At 37.9% G+C, this 21,800-nt stretch overlaps 2 protein-coding genes across 2 annotated transcripts in view; one reads left to right on the top strand and one right to left on the bottom strand.

The window, feature by feature from the left end:
* The window catches only part of CENPQ (centromere protein Q), a 177,161-nt gene extending 161,513 nt beyond the window's left edge, over nucleotides 1-15,648 (top strand). The window contains exon 9 of the mRNA XM_082411717.1: nucleotides 13,443-15,648. Coding sequence (XP_082267843.1) covers nucleotides 13,443-13,448 — 6 coding nt within the window. The 3' untranslated portion in view covers nucleotides 13,449-15,648. The remainder of the gene's footprint in view (nucleotides 1-13,442) is intronic.
* Nucleotides 15,649-16,079: 431 nt separating this feature from the next.
* Nucleotides 16,080-21,800, bottom strand: part of CRISP1 (cysteine rich secretory protein 1) — a 32,557-nt gene continuing 26,836 nt past the window's right edge. The window contains 2 exon segments of the mRNA XM_082411750.1: nucleotides 16,080-16,750; nucleotides 17,078-21,367. Coding sequence (XP_082267876.1) covers nucleotides 21,237-21,367 — 131 coding nt within the window. The 3' untranslated portion in view covers nucleotides 16,080-16,750; nucleotides 17,078-21,236.

The following is a 21,800-nucleotide window of genomic DNA, read 5'->3' as shown; positions in this document are numbered from 1 at the left end:
TCTTTTCTCTACACCCTCTCCAGCATTTGTTGTTTGTAGATTTTCTGATGATGCCCATTCTAACTGGTGTGAGGTGATGACTCATTGTAGTTTTGATTTGCATTTCTCTAATGATTAGTGATGTTGAGCAACTTTTCATGTGCTTCTTGGCCATCTGTATGTCTTCTTTGGAGAAATGTCTATTTAGGTCTTCCGCCCATTTTTTTTTTTTTAATATTGAGCTGCATGAGCTGTTTGTATACTTTGGAGATTAATCCTCTGTCTGTTGATTCATATGCAAATATTTTCTCCCATTCTGAGGGTTGTCTTTTCGTCTTGATTGTAGTTTCCTTTGCTTTGCAAAAGCTTTTAAGTGTCATTAGGTCCCATTTGTTTATTTTTGTTTTTATTTCCATTACTCTAGGAGGTGGATCAAAAAAGATCTTGCTGTGATTGATGTCAAAGAGTGTTCTTCCTATGTTTTCCTCTAAGAGTTTTATAGTGTCCAGTCTTACATTTAGGTCTCTAATCCATTTTGAGTTTATTTTTGTGTATGGTGTTAAGGAGTGTTTTAATTTCATTCTTTTACATGTAGCTGTCCAGTTTTCCCAGGACCACTTATTGAAGAGACTGTCTTTTTTCCGTTGTATATCCTTGACTCCTTTGTCATAGATTAGTTGACCATAGGTGTGTGGGTTTAATCTCTGGACTTTCAATCCTGTTCCATTGAGCTATATTTCTGTTTTTGTGCCAGTATCATACTGTCTTGATTACTGTAGCTTTGTAGTATAGTCTGAAGTCAGGGAGTCTGATTCCTCCAGCTCCATCTTTTTCCCTCAAGACTGCTTTGGCTATTTGGGGTCTTTTGTGTCTCCATACAAATTTTAAGATTTTTTTGTTCTAGTTCTGTAAAAAATGCAACTGGTAACTTGATAGGGATTGCATTGAATCTGTAGATTGCTTTGGATAGTATGGTCATTTTCACAATATTGATTCTTCCAATCCAAGAACATGGTATATCCCTCCAACAGTTTGTGTCATCTTTGATTTCTTTCATCAGTGTCTCATAGTTTTCAGGTCTTTTACCTCCTTAGGTAGGTTTATTCCTAGGTATTTTATTCTTTTTGTTGCAATGGTGAATGGGATCGTTTCCTTAATTTCTCTTTCGGATCTTTTGTTGTTAATGTATAGGAATGCAAGAGATTTCTGTGCATTAATTTTGTATCCTGCAATGTTACCAAATTCATTGATTAGCGCCAGTAGTTTTCTGGTGGCATTTTTAGGATTCTCTATGTATAAGATCATCTCATCTGCAAATAGTGACAGTTTTACTTTTTTTCTGATTTGTATTCCTCTTATTTCTTTTTCTTTTCTTATTGCTGTGGCTAGGACTTCCAAAACCATGTTGAATAAAAGAGGCGAGAGTGGACATCCTTGTCTTGTTCCTGATCTTAGAGGAAATGTTTTCAGTTTTTCACTATTGAGAATGATGTTTGCTGTGGGTTTGTCGTATATGGCCTTTATTATGTTGAGGTAGGTTCCCTCTATGCCCACCTTCTGGAGAGTCTTTATCATAAATTGGTGTTGAATTTTGTCAAAAGCTTTTTCTGCATCTATTGAGATGATCATATGGTTTTTATTCTTCAGTTTGTTAATATGGTGTATCATATTGATTGATTTGCGTATAATGAAGAATCCTTGCATCCCTGGGATAAATCCCACCTGATCATGGTGTATGATCCTTTTAATGTGTTGTTGGATTCTGTTTGCTAGTATTTTGTTGAGGATTTTTGCATCTATATTCATCAGTGATATTGGTCTGTAGTTTTCTTTTTTTGTAGTATCTTTGTCTGGTTTTGGTATCAGGGTGATGGTGGCCTCATAGAATGAGTTTGGGAGTGTTCCTTCTTCTGCAATTTTTTGGAAGAGTTTGGGAAGGATGGATGTTAGCTCTTCTCTAAATGTTTGATAGAATTCACCTGTGAAGCCATCTGGTCCTGGACTTTTGTTTGTTTGGAAGATTTTTAATCACACTTTCAATTTCATCACTTGTGATTGGTCTGTTCATATTTTCTATTTCTTCCTGGTTCAGTCTTGGAAGGTTATACATTTCTAAGAATTTGTCCATTTCTTCCAGGTTGTCCATTTTATTGGCATAGAGTTGTTTGTAGTAGTCTCTTAAGATGCTTTGTATTTCTGCGGTGTCTGTTGTAACTTCTCCTTTTTCATTTCTAATTTTATTGATTTGAGCCCTCTCCCTCTTTTTCTTGAGGAGTCTGGCTAATGGTTTATGAATTTTGTTTATCTTTGCAAAGAACCAGCTTTTAGTTTTATTGATCTTTGCTATTATTTTCTTTGTTTCTCTTCCATTTATTTCTGCTCTGATCTTTATGATTTCTTTCCTTCTACTAACTTTGGGTTTTGTTCTTCTTTCTCTAGTTCCTTTAGGTGTAAGGTTAGATTGTTTATTTGAGATGTTTCTTGTTTTTTGAGGTAGGCTTGTATTGCTATAAACTTCCCTCTTAGAACTGCTTTTGCTGCATCCCATAGGTTTTGGATTGTCGTGTTTTCATTGTCATTTGTCTCTAAGTATTTTTTGATTTCCTCTTTGATTTCTTCAGTGATCTCTTGGTTATTTAGTAACATTTTGTTTAGCCTCCATGTGTTTGTGTTTTTAAAGTTTTTTTCCCTGTAATTGATTTCTAATCTCATAGTGTTGTGGTAGGAAAAGATGCTTGATATGATTTCAATTTTCTTAAATTTACTGAGGCTTGATTTGTGACCCAAGATGTGATCTATCCTGGAGAATGTTCTGTGTGCACTTGAGAAGAAAGTGTAATCTGCTGTTTTGGGAATGGAATGTCCTTTAAATATCAATTAAATCTATCAGGTCTATTGTGTCATTTAAAGCTTGTGTTTCCTTATTAATTTTCTGTCTGGATGATCTGTCCATTGGTGTAAGTGAGGTGTTACAGTCCCCCACTATTATTGTGTTACTGTTGATTTCCTCTTTTATAGCTGTTAGCAGTTGCCTTATGTATTGAGGTGCTCCTATGTTGGGTGCATATATATTTATAATTGTTATATCTCCTTCTTGGATTGATCACTTGATCATTATGTAGTGTTCTTCTTTGTCTCTTGTAACATTCTTTATTTTAAAGTCTATTTTATCTGATATGAGTATTGCTACTCCAGCTTTCTTTTGATTTCCATTTGCATGGAATATCTTTTTCCATCCCCACACTTTCAGACTGTATGTGTCCCTAGGTCTGAAGTGGGTCTCTTGTAGACAGCATATATATGGATCTTGTTTTTGTATCCATTCAGCGAGCCTGTGTCTTTTGGTGGGAACATTTAATCCATTCACGTTTAAGGTAATTATCGATATGTATGTTCCTATCACCATTTTCTTAATTGTTATGGGTTTGTTTTTGTAGGTCATTTTCTTCTCTTGTGTTTCCCACTTAGAGAAGTTCCTTTAGCATTTGCTGTAGAGCTGGTTTGGTGGTGCTGAATTCTCTTAGCTTTTGCTTGTCTGTAAAACTTTTGATTTCTCCATCAAATCTGAATGAGATCCTTGCCAGGTACAGTAATCTTGGCTGTAGGTTCTTCCATTTCATCACTTTAAATATATCGTGCCACTCCTTTCTGGCTTGTAGAGTTTCTGCTGAGAAATCAGCTGTTAAACTTATGGGAGTTCCCTTGTATGTTATTTGTCATTTTTCCCTTGTTACTTTCAACAATTTTTCTGTCTTTAATTTTTGCTAATTTGATTACTATGTGTCTTGGTGTGTTTCTCCTTGAGTTTATCCTGCCTGGGACTCTCTGCACTTCCTGGACTTGGATGGCTATTTCCTTACCCATGTTAGGGAAGTTTTCTACTATAATCTCTTCAAATGTTTTCTTGGGTTCTTTCTTTCTCTTCTCCTTCTGGAACCTCTATAACGCGAATGTTGTTGCATGTAATGTTGTCCCAGAGGTCTCTTAGGCTGTCTTCATTTCTTTTAATTCTTTTTTCTTTATTCTCTTCTGTGGCAGTGAATTCCACCATTCTGTCTTCCAGGTCACTTATCCATTCTTCTGCCTCAGCTATTCTGCTATTGATTCCCTCTAGTGTATTTTTCATTTCAGTTATTGTGTTGTTCATCTCTGTTTGTTTGTTCTTTAATTCTTCTATGTGTTTGTTCTTTAATTCTTCTAGGTCTTTGTTAAACATTTCTTACATCTTCTTGATATTTGCCTCCATTCTTTTTCCAAGGTCCTGGATCATCTTCACTATCATTATTCTGAATTCTTTTTCTGGAAAGTTGCCTATCACCACTTCATTTAGTTGTTTCTCTGGGGTTTTATTTTGTTCCTTCATCTGGTACAAAGTCCTCTGCCTTTTCATTTTGTCTATCTTTCTGTGAATATGGCTTTCATTCCACAGGCTGCAGAATTGTAGTTCTTGCTTCTGCTGTCTGCCCTCTGGTGGATGAGGCTATCTAAGAGGTTTGTGCAAGCTTCCTGATGGGAGGGATTTGGATAGACTTTTATGTAAATCATTTAGTACTCCTTAGAACAACTTTTCGAAGGCAAACTAGCTTAGATTTTCAGTACTCTCCTTGGCTGCCAAAGAAATTTAACGATCATGTGTATACGCTGCCATCATTTGGTTTTTTCCTAGAATTACCCTTCATGTTAATGAGTTAACTGAGCTAAGTGATGAATTAAGTAACTCATCAGCCTGGCCCAGAGTAAGAACATGGTTTGCAGGTTTTAATTTCTTCATACACGAAAATACACAATTTTGGCATGGCTTCATCTAACTGAATGAATGGATGTTACATAACACACTGCGTTAGGGTATAGGAGCGCCCAGCTGTGGGAATATCATTATAATCATTCGTAAAGAAGTCTTGCTTATTGTGAGCAGGTGACCAAATAAATAGGACTGGAACTTAACTGCCTAACTTGCAGATGATTGCTTGAGTGGATGCTGTGATGCACTACCCGATCCTTTTCTGCAATGCAGGATGTATTCCCCCAGCAGCTGGGAGTCCCTCCCAACAGGCAGTCCTACTGCCTACCCTCTCTAACAATCGCTTACACCCATGAGCAGACTCTCTTCTCTGGGGCAGCCCACATATAAGAACTCATAGCTGTGGGAATTTTAACTACCAGCCACCTCTCTCCATGTTGGGACAACTCAGAAGGGCCATCCCAATTTTATAGCTTCCTTGGTATTAGCTGAGTCCTCTGTTGTGACTACCTTACAACCCAACTTCTCCATGTGTACAATCCTCTTTCTCTCCCTATGTCCACAGGTAGGTGTAAATCTGGAGATTTTCCCCAATAAACATCCTGCCTAGGAATCTCCATCTCACACTGCCTATCTACCTGCAACACTCAATATATACAGTTTGCAGTTCAGACCTCTTTGAGAGAGCTCTCCAGGACATTACCTCTGATTAATGTTGGTAAGATATTCCTTTTTTTGTGGTACATCCCTGATTAAAATCACCAAAGTGTATTCGCTATTTTTGTAACAAAGCTATGAATTCTGGCTTGAACAAATAATTCTATTTAATCAGGTGCTAACCCTCTATATTGATTTTTTTTTTTCTTTTCTGGGGGTACTTCTTTGCCTGGCAGTTGTGTTTGTCTCTTCACTTCCATTCTTGTTCCGTAAATGTGTTGCTGCTAATTCTATCAGTTCCTTCCCATACATGTCTTATGCACTTTTATAGGACAGCTCAGCTCCTATATTCCCTTTGACATGTTACTTAGTTATAAGAGCGTATTTAATCTATCATCTTGTTGATCTCTCATACCTTCTCAACTTAGCACTTTGTTTTATATACCTAGTCTGCTCACACAGCAAGTTTAGAGTGGAAAGACAAGTTCTCTCTTTCTTTGGAGAAAAAATGGGATGCAAGGCAACTGGGAAGTAGATTTCCTAGTGTTTGTCTGGCTGTACCAACTGTCTTAGAATCTGGACATCTTAATTCTCAGAGTGTCTTAGCCTCTGGGCTACTGCCCAATGAAGACAGCTATGAAATGCTTCTTGTTAAACAAAAGTAACTTGTTAAACAAAGTTTGCAATACTGACGATACTGACTGCATCAGCATTAACTGGGAGTCTGGTGTGGTCTCCACCCTAGATCTCTAAAATTGGGATCCCAGAGAATGGAGCCCAGGAATGTGTGCTTTACCAAGTTCTTCAGCTGATTCTTAAGCACATTCAAATTTGATCAGCACTGTCTGAGGGTACATTAAGAATGAAATTAGACTGTCTCTGTTAGAATTATTGCTCTGTTACTTACTTACTAACTGTATGAAGTGGGGAAAGGTTAGCTACCTCCTCTGGGCCTATTTCTTCTTCTGCAATATCATAGACTTCTCTGAGAGGACCAGACTTTAGTACAGGCATACCTTGGAAATATTACAGGTTTGGTTCCAGACCATCACAGTAGACCAAATACAGCAATAAAGTGAGTCACATAAATTTTTTGGTTTCCCAGTGCATATAAAAGTTATGTTTACACTATGCTATAGTCTATTAAGTGTGCAATAATAGCCTTATGTCTAAAAAAGGTACATACCTGAATTAAAAAACACTTTATTGCTAAAAAATGCTAACCATCATCTGAGCCTTCAGTGAGTCATAGCAGTAATGATACCGATCAGGGTTCTCGGCCTTCCCCAATCAATAGAAATTGATAAGAAGCCAGACAAGAAATTCAAGCAAGTCTTCATTGGCGCCCCTGTTAAAGCAGGGGGGAGCAGAAACAAGTAACAGTTTCCCTCGCTCTCTCCCCGAGGGGGGCAAGCTAGTTCCTTATATGGGGTGAGGGTAGGGTTTTGTCCAGGGGTCGGGCTGGAGGGGTGACTTAGGTGGTCTGCCCATCCGTTTGGTGGTGTTGAGTGCGGGGGGCATGCTCAGCACCCTGCTTTTGCTCCCGACAACCTGTTTTTCCTCCTGGCTCTTCAGAAGTGGCAGTTGGGTTTTTTTTTGGTCTTTTTGTATCTCGTTGTCTGTAATTTGCCCTAACTGCCCATGCACAAAGTTATTTTTAGTCCCTCATAGTTTCTTTATATTTTGTTGCTCAAGGAGATGTTTGTTCAGGTGCAAGCACTGCAGCAGAGGGTCCCAGGTCCCAGGTCCCAGCCTGTCTCAGTAACATCTCCTAGGCCTGGTTGTGTCTGCTGCACATGTGTTGGTAGGAAGGGTGAGTCCCCAGGAAGGCTGGCTGTGAGGCCAGGTCATGAGTTCTGCAAGTCTGATGGCCAGGGTTGGCCCCTGGCGTAGCTGGCTTCCAGGTCCAACCATAACTGCTGTGAGTGCCCTGGTGGGCTGGACTTGCCCCCCCTGGGGTCAGAGCTGCTTTGGGGGGCACGCTGGTTCAGGCTGAGGCCACCCACTGGAAAGTCAGTCCCAGTCAAGGTTGCCCACCGGGTGTGGCAGGGCAATAGCTGCTTTGGAAGAGGGCTGGCCAGGGAGGGTGGGTTGGGTGGGGCATATATGCAGGGAAACACCTGGGCAAGGCAAGCGACACTAGCAAGGTAGATGACAAATGTCAGAAAGGTACCCCCCAGAGCCCAGCTGGCTAGGTAGAGGGAGAGTAAAAATAAATGGTGCCTGCCCAGCACTTCAGTCCCTGAAGAAAGCTCCAGCAGATCCACACCGCTTGGCACTTGCCGTAAAATTAGTCAATGAATTTCCTTCATGTATGGCCAAGATGCTTTTCAAACTGCTGCCTCTGTGCAGGGACTTGGAGAGAGTGAGTTTATGCCTGAGCCCTTTAAGAGCAGAGTCTCAGTTGCCTAGATCCCTCTCGGGCCCTTCTGGACATAAGCCCTGTTAGTTTTTTTTATTCTTTTCTTTTTTAAACTGAAAGAAGATTTATTCAGGGAGATGCACACTCCAGAGACAGAGCATGGGCTATCTCAGAAGGCTAGAGGCCCTGAAATATGGGGTGGTTAGTTTTTTTTTTTTTTTAAACTTTTTATTTTATATTGGAGTGCAGTTGATTAACAATGTTGTGTTAGTTTCAGGTGTACAGCAGAGTGATTCAGTTATACATATACATGTATCTATTCTTTTTCAAATTCTTTTCCCATTTAGGTTGTTACACAATACTGAGCAGAGTTCCCTGTGTTATACAGTAGGTCCTTGTTAAGCCCTGTTAGTTTTCTTTTTTTTCTTTTTTTAACTTCAAACGGTTTATTTTTTCATTTATAAAGTAAAAATGAAAATAATTATAAGATGTTTAGAAATTCTCAAATTTTATACACACACACTCATTTTTTAAGCAACTTAAGTAAATAATATCACAAGGAGAGTTATCATATTCAAGAGAAGCAAAACATTTTTTGAAGTCACAAGTTCTCTTAAAAGGAAAACTCAAAGGAAGTATCAGGATTAATGGAACGAAAATAATTAAACAATAAATAGTATTGTATCCTATTTCTCTGTTAATTTGATATGCTCTATCCATGATTGCTAAAGATTTGAAGAGCTTTTTAAAGGACCAAAGTGAAAAAATCTAAATTTAGCCCTGTTAGTTTTCAAAGCCAGTGTTAGAGGGGTTCATCTTCCCAGGGCAGGTCCTCAGGGCTGGGGTGCCTAATGTGGGGTGCAAACCCTTGCTCCTTAGGGAGGACCTCGGTACTCGTGATGTCCCCTCCTGTTTGTAGGTCGCCACACTGGGAGTAACTACACTCAGTCTCTCCCCCTCTTACCTGTCTCAGCGTGGTTTTACTTTTTATATCCTTAGTTGTAGAAGAGCTGCTAGGTTTTTTTTTTGCTAGCTTTCAGGTTCTTCTCAGAGAGAGTTGTTCTCTATGGAGTTGTAGTTTTTGTGTGTCTGTGGGAGGAGGTGAGCTCTGGATCTTCCTACTCTGCCATCCTCCTGCTGGGATTTCTGAGGCCGATGTATTTACAGCGAAGATCAGTTTCCTTTCTACGTGGTTCACAACATAATTGTGTATTTTCCAATTAATGGCATCTTCATTAGATTAAATACCTTAAAATATTAATATTCACTCCTAGGTTACTGTGCTTCATCAGCCAATACTTTGAAAACTTGATTTCACATAATATGAGAAGAGCAAGTTGACAGTACATTCTAGGAAGTGTACATTTTTTTAGGGGCAAGTGTCATGACTCAGAAATATGTGTATGGGACAAAATTTAATCAGCATGTATAGGCTGGGGAGACCTCCTTGACATTTCTCCACATTTACCTCATTCATTCCTCACAAGTATGAATTTTGATGCCACACATAAAAGATCAACTTGAAATGTGCATTTTATTGAAGCAAGTTTTCACCTATGTTTCATGTGTAGACAATGTTATATTCTGCTATATTTTGCAGTTGTTCTTGGGCAGGTTTCCCAGGAGTATTTTGTTTGTTTGTTTGTTTTAATGACTATGTCCCCTAACTGCTTCTCTAACAAGTCCTTTAATAGCTTCTAGTCTAGGTCTATTTCCCCATAGTGATGAATGAACTCAAGAGGGGAAGATATTAGCAAAGGTTGTTAAATTCAGAGAATGGCATAAAAAAAATCAGCCTTGAAATATTATACAAGAAATGAAAACAATTTATTATTTCTTCTACTAGTAAATGGCTGAAAATTTATAGTACCTGTTTTATCTAGCTCTTTCGTTGTTGATTTATCTATTCACCTATCCTTTTCACTAATATAGTACTATTACATAAATATTAAGACCAATTATTAAATATGAACACAATTTAGTATTGTTTAAATTCTGTTTGTTAAGTATGGACTGTTTTTGGATTTTTACTAAATGCAAAAAGCATCAGATAAATATACAGACAAAATGAAATGACTAAGCCACCCAAATGACAAATATATATATTCTGAAATGTCTTTGCATATTGACTTCCTGTGGAACTCTGTTATTAACTCAGATAAGCACAGGATAGGCTGAACCCAAGCTGTGAGGATTAAGATGGGAATTTTAATTTTATTAAACTAATGTAAATAAGAATCATTTAAAAATAAACAAGACCAATCATCTTCAGCTCAAATTAATCCTAAGAAAGGATTAGTGTGCTGCTGAAATTAGGTTGTGTTTCATATTCACTAGAGTCCAAAATGCAGCTTAGTCCCCCACAAATAATAAGGAAATTGTGTTCTAAAACTTTTTGATTTGAAAGTTTTTCAAAAGTGATCCCTTCAATTCAAATTTTAACAAAACAGTGATTAGGAGCTAGAGTATTCAAATTCATGGTAACAGAGTTATTTTTCTAATGATACTTAAACTGCTATGATTTTTTTAAAACTTAGCTTTAAGGTTTTTTTCATCATGAGATAAAGTAATATACTGGTTAATCAAAACTTGAAAACACCTTCTATATGCCTTCATAATTGTCTTCTAAAAAATGCATCCAGCGATCTCATGCACTTAACACAAATTTTATTACTGCAGAGTTTACAATTTCCAATAGGAAACAGAAGAATGTGACTAGGGCAGTTAATCACTCAGTTTTCATAAAAAAACTTCCATCCTTCAGTAGAGTTATATCTTTTAAAGTTCTCTAAATGTAACATCTAGCTAATCAGAAGACAAAGAATGAGAATGTGTGTCTTTGTGTCTCCAGCATTAAGTAGGATTGAAAGAAGTTATTAGATAGACTCACTAAAGGGAGAAAGATAAATGATTCTCACAACCTTAATAGAAATATTCCTTAAGAATATATACGTTCCAAAATATGGCCAGACAACACTAAGTTTCCTATAAGCTGGAGACATAAGCTATAAATACTTATTCTTCACCCCTCATCTAGCCCCAGAGATGACAGAAATGAGATGGGAATTCTAAGAGAGACTTCTGCAATTATAAAACTGATATAATGTTGATGGATCCTAAGATGGTTGGAACTTTATGTTTTCTTGATGGACGCAAAGACATGGGCTCAGTGGGAAGTATCCAAAGTCCAAGGAGAGGAGATAGGTTGCTGGATAGAATTGTGGCATTATTTCTCTTTTTCATGCCCTTTAGATCAAGTCAGTAACTGAGATCAGGAAAGGCTTAATTGCGGTAGCAGTTGGACGAGGTGTGAACTTTGATGAGTATTGGCTAAGCCTGGAAATTAGATCAAAGAACTCAGCAAAATAAGGAAACTACATGAAATTAAAGAAGGAATGGGAAAATGGTATCTTCACCTTGAAAATAAGTCCTGGCAGTAGATTCCAAATATCTACTGCTCTTCCTTTGCCAGTTATAGAGAAATGCTGGGACAATGCTGGAAGCAGTTAGAGACGGGAGCCGAGGACCTAGAACAATAAATATACTTAGTTTTGGCAGCCTTTAGCCATTAGCAGTTAAAGGGACACAGCCATTAAGAAGAAGAGCAGTTATGAAACCGAGCAACAGAGATGTTATCTTGAGGACAAGAAATGTCCATTTGGGAGGATGGAGGATAGAGAGCCCGGGACCATCGACAGCAACGTAAAGCCTCTCAGAACTGATGAAATTCTCCAACTTCACCAAACACCCAAAGGAAAAAATAAAGTGGTATTCATAGGGAAAAATTCAATATATTCAAAATTTATGTGAGAAAGCCAAAAATGGGACAAAACATACCAAAGGAAGCTGAACTATTGAAAAGTCAATACAAACTTAAAATGAACACAACAAATATCTTTAGGGGAAATAAGCAAATGAAAAATCTAAATGATGATCAATCAATTTTATTGATTTATATTGAACATCTTTTACTGTGCCACATGCCCGGAAGACAGTGGTTAAACATTATGCTTGAAGTTCACCTTAGGGAGGAGACTTTTGTGTTGACCAAGTAAATACAAATAGCAGAATGAGACACGTAGATCAGTCATCAGCTGTCATTAGCAGAAGTGATATTTAAGCTGGTATCTGTAGTCATCTATGGTGGGGGCTATATCCAGCTCAGAACAATCCCTCCTTTCTGATGATCACCACCTGAGCAACAGAGATGGGTCCCTGTATCATCTTTGTCTTAACTTGATCTCCCTCTATAACCACTGTTGAGGAGTCAAGGGAGTATCCCTGCCCCTACTGAAAGAATTAGATTATCTTTGGGAATTCCCTGGCAGTCCTGTGGTTAAGATTCCACGGAACTAAGATCCCACACGCCGTGCGGCATGGTCAAAAAAAAAAAAAAATCAGATTATCTTTTCTGGGAATTAGGACTTCTGATTCCTCTGATGGAATACCTCTGGTGAAATCTGCAACATGTAAATTTAATTTTTAATTAAAGACATAAACCAATATTCGAACTAAAGTACAAGAGCCCTTGGATTTTTCTCTTTTTGATACTCTACCACATTGCTATTATTGAGTTCTAAAAATAATCCTGTATTCTTGAAATAAATTTCATTGCTTCTATGCTTAAGCTAGCTCAAATTTTTTTGCCTTAAATAATACTAACTTCAGGAATCAATAGCAGGGAGTTCACTGGTGGCCTAGTGGTTAGGATTCCAGGCTTTTACTGCCGTGGCCTGGGTTCAATGCCTGGTTGGGGAACTGTGTTCCCTGAAGCCACATGGCAAGGCAAAAAAAAAAAAAAAAAAAATTCAATAACACATAGCAACACTACTGGCAATAGTTCTGAATTTTTACATTCTATAAATGTCATATTTATTTATTTACAAAAACATAATGTAAAGAAAAATACCCGTGTGTATGTGTGTGAATAAACTAAGAGTTTATATTTTTAGGGCAATTTTATGTTCACAGCAAAACTGAGGGGAAGGTATAATTTCTCATATATTCCTTGCCCCCAAACATGCATATCCCCTCATACTATCAACATGCCCCACCAGAGTGATACATTTGTTACAATTGATGAACCTACATTGACCCATCTTAATATAATAACCCAAAGTCCATATTTACATTAGGATTCACTCTTGGTGTTTTACATTCTCTGGCTTTGGACAGCTATATAACGACAGGGATCTATCATTATGGAATCATGCAGAGTATTTTCACTGCCCTAAAAGTCTTCTGTGTTCTGCCTATTCATCCCTCTCGTACCTCCAAACCCCTGGCAACCACCGATGATTTTACTATCTCCATAGTGTTGCCTTTTCCAGAATGTCATATAGTTGCAATCGTCCAATAAGTAGCCTTTGCAGATTGGCTACCACATTGGACACTACATTTAAGTGTCCTCTATGTGTTTCCATTTTTTTGCACTACATAATATTAGTTGTTTGGATGTATCACAGTATATTTGTCCATTCACTTACCAAAGTGCATCTTGGTCGTTTCCCAGTTTGGGCAATTATGAAAAAACCTTCTGTAAACATCAATGTGCAGATATTTGTGTGGATATAAGTTTTCATATCCTGTGGGTAAATACCAAGAAGTGAGATTGCTATATCATATAATAAGAGAATGTTTAGTTTTATAAGAAACTGCCAAACGGTCTTCTAAAGTGGCTGTACCATTTTACTTTCCCACCAGCAATGAATGAGAGTTCCTTTTGAACCACATATTTGCCAGTATTTGCTGTTGTCAGAGTTCCAGATTTTGGCCATTCTAACAGGTATGTAGTGGTATCCCATTGTTGTTTTAATTTGTATTTCCCTGATGATATATCATGTGGAACGTCTTTTCATATGCTTTTTTGTCTTCTGTTTTCTTTGGTGGGGTTGTCTGTTAAGGTCTTCGGTTCATTTTTTCATTGGGTTTTCTTATTTAAGAGATCTTTGTATATTTTGGATAATAGTCCTTTATTGGAGGTATCTTTGGCAAACATTTTCTCCCAGTCTGTGGCTGGTCATTTCATTCTCTTGACATTATCTTGTGCAGAGCAGAGGTTTTTACCTTTAATAAAGATCAGCTTATCAATTCTTTCTTTCATGGATCATGCCTTTGGTGTTGTACCTCGAAAGGCATTGCCACATCAAAGGTCATCTAGGTGTTCTCCTATGTTGTCTTCTAGGAATTTCATAGTTTTGCATTTTGCATTCAGGTCTGTGATTCATTCTGATTTAATTTTTGTAAAAAGTGTAAAGCCTGTTTATAGAATTTTGCATTTTGCATGTGTATGTCCAATTGTTCCAGCACCATTTGTTGAAAAGACTATCTTTGCTTCCGTGTAGTGTCTTTGCTCCTTTTTCAAAGATTAATTGACTATTTATGTGGGTCTAATTCTGGGCTTTCTTTTCTGTTCCAATGATATGTCTATTATTTCACTAATACCACATGCTCTTGATTGCTGTAGCTTTATAGTAAGTTTTGAAGTCAGAGAACGTCAGCCCTCTGATTTTGGTCTTCTCTTCAATATTGTGTTGACTATTTTGGGTATTTGCTTCTCCATATAGCCTTTATAATCAGTTTGTCTAAATTCACAAAATAACTTGCTGAGATTTTGATTTAAATCTATACTTTGCATTGGCTCTCTTGATCTAGTTAGATAGAATTGACACCTTGACAATGTTGAAGATGTGGATAAATTGGATCCCTTGTGCACTGTTGGTGGAAATGTAAAATGATGCAGCCCATGGGGAAAACAGTATGGCAGTTCCTCAAAAATATAAAATAGAACTACCTTATGATCTAACAGTTCCATTTTTGGGTATATTCCAAAAAGGATTGAAACAAGGACTTAAAGAGACATTTGTACACCCATGTTTATTGACAGCATTATACACAAGCCAAAAGGTGTAAGCAAACAAAGTGCCCATTGACAGATGAATGAATATAGAAAATATAGTATATCCATACAAGTGAATATTTTTCAACTTTAAAAAGGAAGGCAATTCAGACACATGCTACAACATGGATGAGTTTTGAAGATATTTGGCTGAATGAAATAAGCCAGTCACAAAAAGGACAACTATTGTATGATTTTCTTTATTTGAAGTACCTAGAGTAGTCAAATTCATAGAGACGAGAGTAGAATGGTAGTTGCCAGGGACTGAGAGCTAGACCATTAATTGAGTTACTGAGTTTTAGATTTTAAAGATGAATATTTTGGACATAGGTAGTGATGATGATTACACCAAAAAATGTGAATGTACCTAATGCCACTGAACTGCACACTTATTATGGTTAATACAGTTTTTTATATATCATTGTAGTTTTTGATTTGTAACTGTAGTGTAAATGCCTGGCAGTTAGCTTTTTTGAATGTAATGTAAGTGCCTGACATTAACATTTGGATTGCTGAAGCATCCACTTCAGAAACATTTATGTAGAAGAATCACATTGCCAGGAATACAACCAGAGAGAGGAGCAGGCTGTCCCAGCCATGAGGTTCCCTTTTTGGAAAACTCTGGTTGACCTAGCTAACGGACCCTCTGATGAACGCTGGCTTTTCCCTTCCCATGGTTTAATTCCCATTTTACACTCACCAATAAAAAGTGAACGCGCAAAACCCTAGGCATCCATCCTTGACCCCAATAAAATCATAATCCTGAGTCTACTCCCTTTCTCTCTTTCTAGCTGTGGGCTTACTCTGTGGCCCCAGGCTTGCTGTGTATTCTCCACAACTTGTGAGTAATAAAACTTGTCTTTTCAAAGTTCCCTGCTGGTTGTTGCTGAGGTGCATTTGCAATCATAATATGAACCCCAGGGGCCAGTCCAGCCACAACACTGGCTCCGGCCAGGGAAATGTTTGTGAGAAGCACCACGTATAGTATGAGCCCAGGTGAGTCCCCCACAGACATTCTAACCCATAGCATCCCTATTGATAGGCTGAGACTCACACCCCTGAAAGTAGCTAATTTTTTATTTTCTACAGAATTTAAAATGCAAATGCATAACAATAATTATAAATCTCTGGGGCTTCCCTGGTGGCGCAGTGGTTGAGAGTCTGCCTGCCAATGCAGGGTACACGGGTTCGAGCCCTGGTCTGGGAAGATCCCACATGCCACGGAGCAACTGGGCCCGTGAGCCATAATTACTGAGCCTGCGCGTCTGGAGCCTGTGCTCTGCAACAAGAGAGGCCGCGATAGTGAGAGGCCCGTGCACCGTGATGAAGAGTGGCCACCACTTGCCGCAACTAGAGAAAGCCCTCGCACAGAAACGAAGACCCAACACAGCCATAAATAAATAAATTAAAAAAAAAAAAAAAAGCAAACCTTTAAAAAAATAAAAATAAAAAATAAAATAAATAAATCTCTGTTAATGGGTGCACAGTATTTAAAGAAGTAACTTGTGACATCAATAACAGAGGAGGGGCAGAGTTGCAACGTAGTATTTTATGCAATTGAAGCAAAGTTGGAATCAGTTTAAAATATATTTTAATAACTTTAGGGTGTTTTACATAATCCCCATGGTAACCACAAAAAATAATAAAATATACACAACAGGAAATAAAAAAGGAATCAAAACTTGTCAAAAAATCAGCTGAACAATAAAGAAGAGATTAATGGAGAAATGAGGAACAAAAAGGATACAAAGACATTCAGAAGACAAATAACAAAATACCTAAGGTTAGTCCTTATTTGTCACTAAGTATATTAAATACAAGTAGATGGATTTAACTCCTCTCAAAAAGATATAGTTGGCAGAATGGATTAAAAATAGGATCTGATTATACGCCATCTACAAGACATTCATTTCACATCTCCAGACACACAAAAGTTGAAGTGAAAGGATGGAAAAAGATACCCATGCAAATAGTAACAACAAGAGGGCTAAATTAGGAATGGCTAAATTAATATCATACAAAATAGACTCTAAATCAAAAACTTACTAGAGACAAAGAATGACAAAAGGGTCACTTCACCAGGAAGATATAACAATTATAAACATGCATTGGGCTTCCCTGGTGGCGTAGTGGTTGAGAATCTGCCTGCTAATGCGGGGGACACGGGTTCGAGCCCTGGTCTGGGAAGATCCCACATGCCGCGGAGCAACTGGGCCCGTGAGCCACAGCTGCTGAGCCTGCGCGTCTGGAGCCTGTGCTCCGCCACATGAGAGACCGCGGTGGTGAGAGGCCCGCGCACCGCGATGAAGAGTGGCCCCCACTTGCCGCAACTAGAGAAAGCCCTCGCACAGAAACGAAGACCCAACACAGCCATAAATAAATAAATAAATAAATAAATAAATAAATAAAGTAGCTATTAAAAAAAAAAACATGTATTCACCAAACATCAGAGTTCTCAAATACCTGAAGCAAACACTGAAAGAAATCAAGGGAGAGAAACACAGCCCTACAGTAATAGTAGGAGTTCAACACCCCACTTTCAATATTGGATAGAACAGACAGACATAAGATCAACGGGGAAATACAAAGAACACGCCAGCCAACAATAGCAGAATACACATTTTACTCCAGTGCACACAGCATATTTCCCAGGAGAAAACGCGCATTAGGCTACAGAATGAATCTTAATATGTTAAAAAAATGAAATAATTAAAAGTATCTTTTCTGATTACACGGAATAAAACTAGAAATCAACAGCAGAAAGAAAAGTGAAAAAATCACAAATATGTGGAAACTAAACACAAAACTTTGAACAACCAATGGGAAAAGAAGAAATCACAAGGGAAATCAGAATATGTCTTCAAATTATAGAAAATGAAACACAATATCCAAAAACTTATGGTTTGCAGAGAAGAAAAACAGAGATGAAAATTTATAATTGTAAATGTTTATGTTATAAAAAGAAACACCTCAAGTCAACTAGTTAACTTTACACTTGATGGAACTAGAAAAATAATAAACTAAATCCAAAGGTAGTAGGAAAAAGGAAATAATAAAGATTAGAGCAGAGATAAATAAATTTGAGAATAGAAAACGGTAGAGAAAATCAACAAGTTGGTTCTTCAAAAACATCTACAAAATTGACAAACATTTAGCTAGATTTGACTAAGAAAAAAGATGACAAATAAGTAAAATCACAGAAAGAAAAAGGATTATGAGAGTGCTATGAACAATAGTATGCCAAAAATTGAATTACCTAAAAGAAATGGGCAAATTCATAGAAACACACAACCTGTCAAGATTAAGTCACGAAGAAATAAAAAAGCTCTGTAGGCCTATACATAATAGAATGAATTAGTAAGCAAAATCTCCCAACAAAGAATAGCCCAGAACCAGACGTTTCTCTGGTGAATTCTACTAAATATTTACAGAAGAATTAACATGAATCCTTCTCAAACTCATTCAAGAAATTGAAGAAGAGGGATAACTTTCTAATTTATTCTGGAAAGCCAGTGTTATGCTAACATCAGAGCCATAAACAGACATTAGAAGAAAAGGGAACTACAGTAAAATTTAGGATTATTTTTGAAAATATCCTCAAAAATACTAGCAAACTGAATTCAGGAGTATATTAAAAAGATTGTATGCCATGACCAAGTGGGATTTATTCCTGGAATCAAGGATGGATTAACCTACAAAAATAAATCAACTTAATAGATCACATTAAGAGAAGGAAGGGGGGAAAAACATGATCTTCTCAATTGTTGTTTCAAAAGTGTTTGAACAAATTCGACACCCTTTTGTGATACACTCAACAACTAGAATAGAAACTACCTCAACTTAATGAAGGCCATGTATATACCTTTATTACCATGAGATACTCCATGCAATACAATTGTGATATACTAAACTTTGTACTATGAGCACAATTAATAAATGACAGCTTTGATTAGAAGCAACTATAGTGTCAGGCATCTCAATGGAAAATTGTGCATTATAAAAATAATAAAAATTAATAGCTAACACAACATGCTGGGATCTGTTAGGAATTCTGTATATATTTTCCCCTTACTTTACCCTCACATCAACTCTTCAAGGGAGGGACTATTATTATTCCCATTTGCAAATGAGGAAACTGAGGCTCAGATATGTTATCAGGTCGTTGTCAGCAACAGCTATTCTACAAGTAATCAGTAGGTGGGGGACGAATAACCTCCCTAACACTATTATCCTTTCATTGTGTACATCCACTTAAAGGACTGTGACCTGTTGCCAACAAAGTGTGGAGGTTGTTTTGTTTTGTTTTTACTATAATCTTTTTATGCAAATCGTTTAGCTACTCTTTAGAATAATTTTAGGATATCAATCTAACAATTTTCCTTGGCTTCAAAACAAGTTTAACGATAATATGTATATGCTGCCATCTTGTGGTCATTTTCTAGAATTACCCTTCATGTGAATGAATTTTCTAAACCCTGAGGTGAATGAAGTAACTCAGCCGGGCACAGAGAAAAAACCGTGGTTCTACAGCTTTTAATTATTTCACACCAAAAGACATATTTCTATCAAACTATATGTACCTGAAGGAGTAGAACTGACAGAAAATACCCAATCAGGGCATAAGATCTTCTGGCAAAGGGAATACAAATGCCCTCACTAGTAAAGAAATCTAGCTTTTATGACCAGGTTACCAAATGCTTAGAACAATGACCCCTAATATAGGCAGTTGTCCATCTGCATATCTTGGATCATTTTATTACACATGCCTCCATTTACATCTGCAGAGAAATGAGTTTTTATTGTAGAGCTTTTTAAATTGAGAATCAGGATGTATTACCTTTTCTTATGGCATCAAATCCAAGTCATCCAGTTTGTCTTTCCTTCAAGTTTCCCTGTAATCTGGATCCATTTTTGTGCCCATTTGCTCTCCACTACAAACCCAACAATCTAATCAGGTTTTTGCCCTCAATGACGCTCTTTACTACCTTTGTTTTACAGGTTTCTGGACATCCATTAGTATATGTACATACACACACACACACACACACACACACACACACATCTGTGTTTTTTTTTTAAACTGAAAGCAGGTTTATTTAGAGAGATACACATTCCATAGACAGAGTGTGGGCTGTCTCCACACACGTCTGTTTTTTGTTTTTTGTTTTTAATTTTTATTTATTTATTTATTTATGGCTGTGTTGGGTCTTCGTTTCTGTGCGAGGGCTTTCTCTAGTTGCGGCAAGTGGGGGCCGCTCTTCATCGCGGTGCGCGGGCCTCTCACCACCGCGGTCTCTCTTGTTGCGGAGCACAGGCTCCAGACGCGCAGGCTCAGCAATTGTGGCTCACGGGCCCAGTCGCTCCGCGGCATGTGGGATCCTCCCAGACCAGGACTCGAACCCGTGTCCCCTGCACTGGCAGGCAGACTCTCAACCACTGCGCCACCAGGCAGGCCCCACACGTCTGTTTTTAATAGAGCAATGTATTTGAGTTCCTGAGTCCAGTCTTGACACTCCCCCTGACGGTGACCCTGGAACATACCGTGAGATTTCAAGTCTAGGAGTAAGAATGCTGCTGTGTCCACAAACACGCCTGATAAGCTGTGGTCATTGGAGTGAGGTTGGGAAGTATTCAAAAAGTTGCCCTCATGAAAGATTAATAAACAGAAACCTCAATGAGGTAGGGTCAGGAGACCAGAAGGGGGAGCTCTCATGCCCTGTGAGGAGAGCAGAGCCCAACAGGAAGATGAAAGACTCTTCTTTCCTGGCACGGACTCAGCCAGTGAAGAGCCATGGGCTCTTTGTTGACTACAGCCCTCCTCACTAGGCTTCTTTAATGTTCCAGTTCGGTTTGAAACGAGGGAGACAATATCCTCCGTATATGGATTACCCCTTGCATGTAATCAATGATGAATACATCTTTTGTTAAATTAAGCACCCACACGGTTTTCTTGCCCTGCTTTACAAATGTGTATAGACATGGCAATGAAACAATGAGACATTTAAATCATTTCCAATTAACCAGTGTTTACCTTTCAAGTCATGAGACTGGACTCTTTGTTTGCTTTGTGGATTGTTTTAATGGTTGATTTAAGGTAGAAGTGAAGTTGAGAAGTGAAGAATTATTCGTGCGTGTAAATTGTACAGGAAGGACAAACATCAGCGCGGTTGGAGACCTGGGAAAGCAGGGGAAGGAGTCAAACAGGGAAAGACCCTCCTTTAGTACAGGTTGCTGAATCAGTTATCCAATCCACTGAATCATGCCAGCCCGAGAACGAGACATCACAGGATTTAAATATGAGGCAGGTGTTGAACTGCCTCATATTTAAATCATATTTCATTCCATATTTCATAGTTCAATCATATTTCATCAATCATATTCACCCCAGCTTTAAGAAAGTTTAAAACAATGTTACTTCACGATGTATCAGAACAGGAGTGAGGGGCACTGTCGTAAACATACTGATGCCCATATTTGATTAGTGAACATTAAGATCTCAGGTGTAATTAAAACCACATGAAATGCAGGGGAAACTGCTGAAGCAAAGTAAGGTCAAAGGTATGATTCAACAGCACATTACAGCTGCAAATAACAAAAGGCTATTTTATCTCAGTGGGACACAGGCAACTAGCTTTGCAGAGTCTTTGAACTGACAGGTGGCTGCAGGCAGGACCTCCTCGTGTCTGTGTCTTACAATTACTGTATTCATCGTAGTAGACGCAAGGGTTCGCTGAAAGGAAGAAGCAGGGTTACCCAATATTGACTCAAAAGCTCATCTCTCATCTTCTCATGCCTTTATAGGTGAGTAAGGGCTTAAGAGATGTATAGTCTGTGTTATATAGTCAATATTATTAAGTAATACTTTTTTTCTTTTCTACTCTCATTTTACTTCTATTGCATCTTTCAATTCCATTGTAGACATTGCTTTTGTCTCTTGGATAAAAAAAACCTACCCCATTCCCTGTAGCAAAGATAATTAGTAGATATTTGATCTTTCTCCAAGTACATTTATTTTCAGAAATGAATTACTGAAAATGATAGGAGGAGGAAGGAGGAGGGAGACAGAGAGAGAGAGAGCAAGAGTGAGAGAAATTGGTAAAGGGAAAGAGATTACATTTTCCTTGCTTTAAAAGCAAACAGAATGACCTGGTCAGGTGAAGGAA

This window comes from Balaenoptera physalus, assembly GCF_965194825.1.
Source record: "Balaenoptera physalus genome assembly, chromosome: 11".
NCBI classification, from domain to species: Eukaryota; Metazoa; Chordata; class Mammalia; order Artiodactyla; family Balaenopteridae; genus Balaenoptera; species Balaenoptera physalus.
Note: the sequence above shows the minus strand (reverse complement) of the source record. Positions and strands in the feature narration are given on the sequence as shown.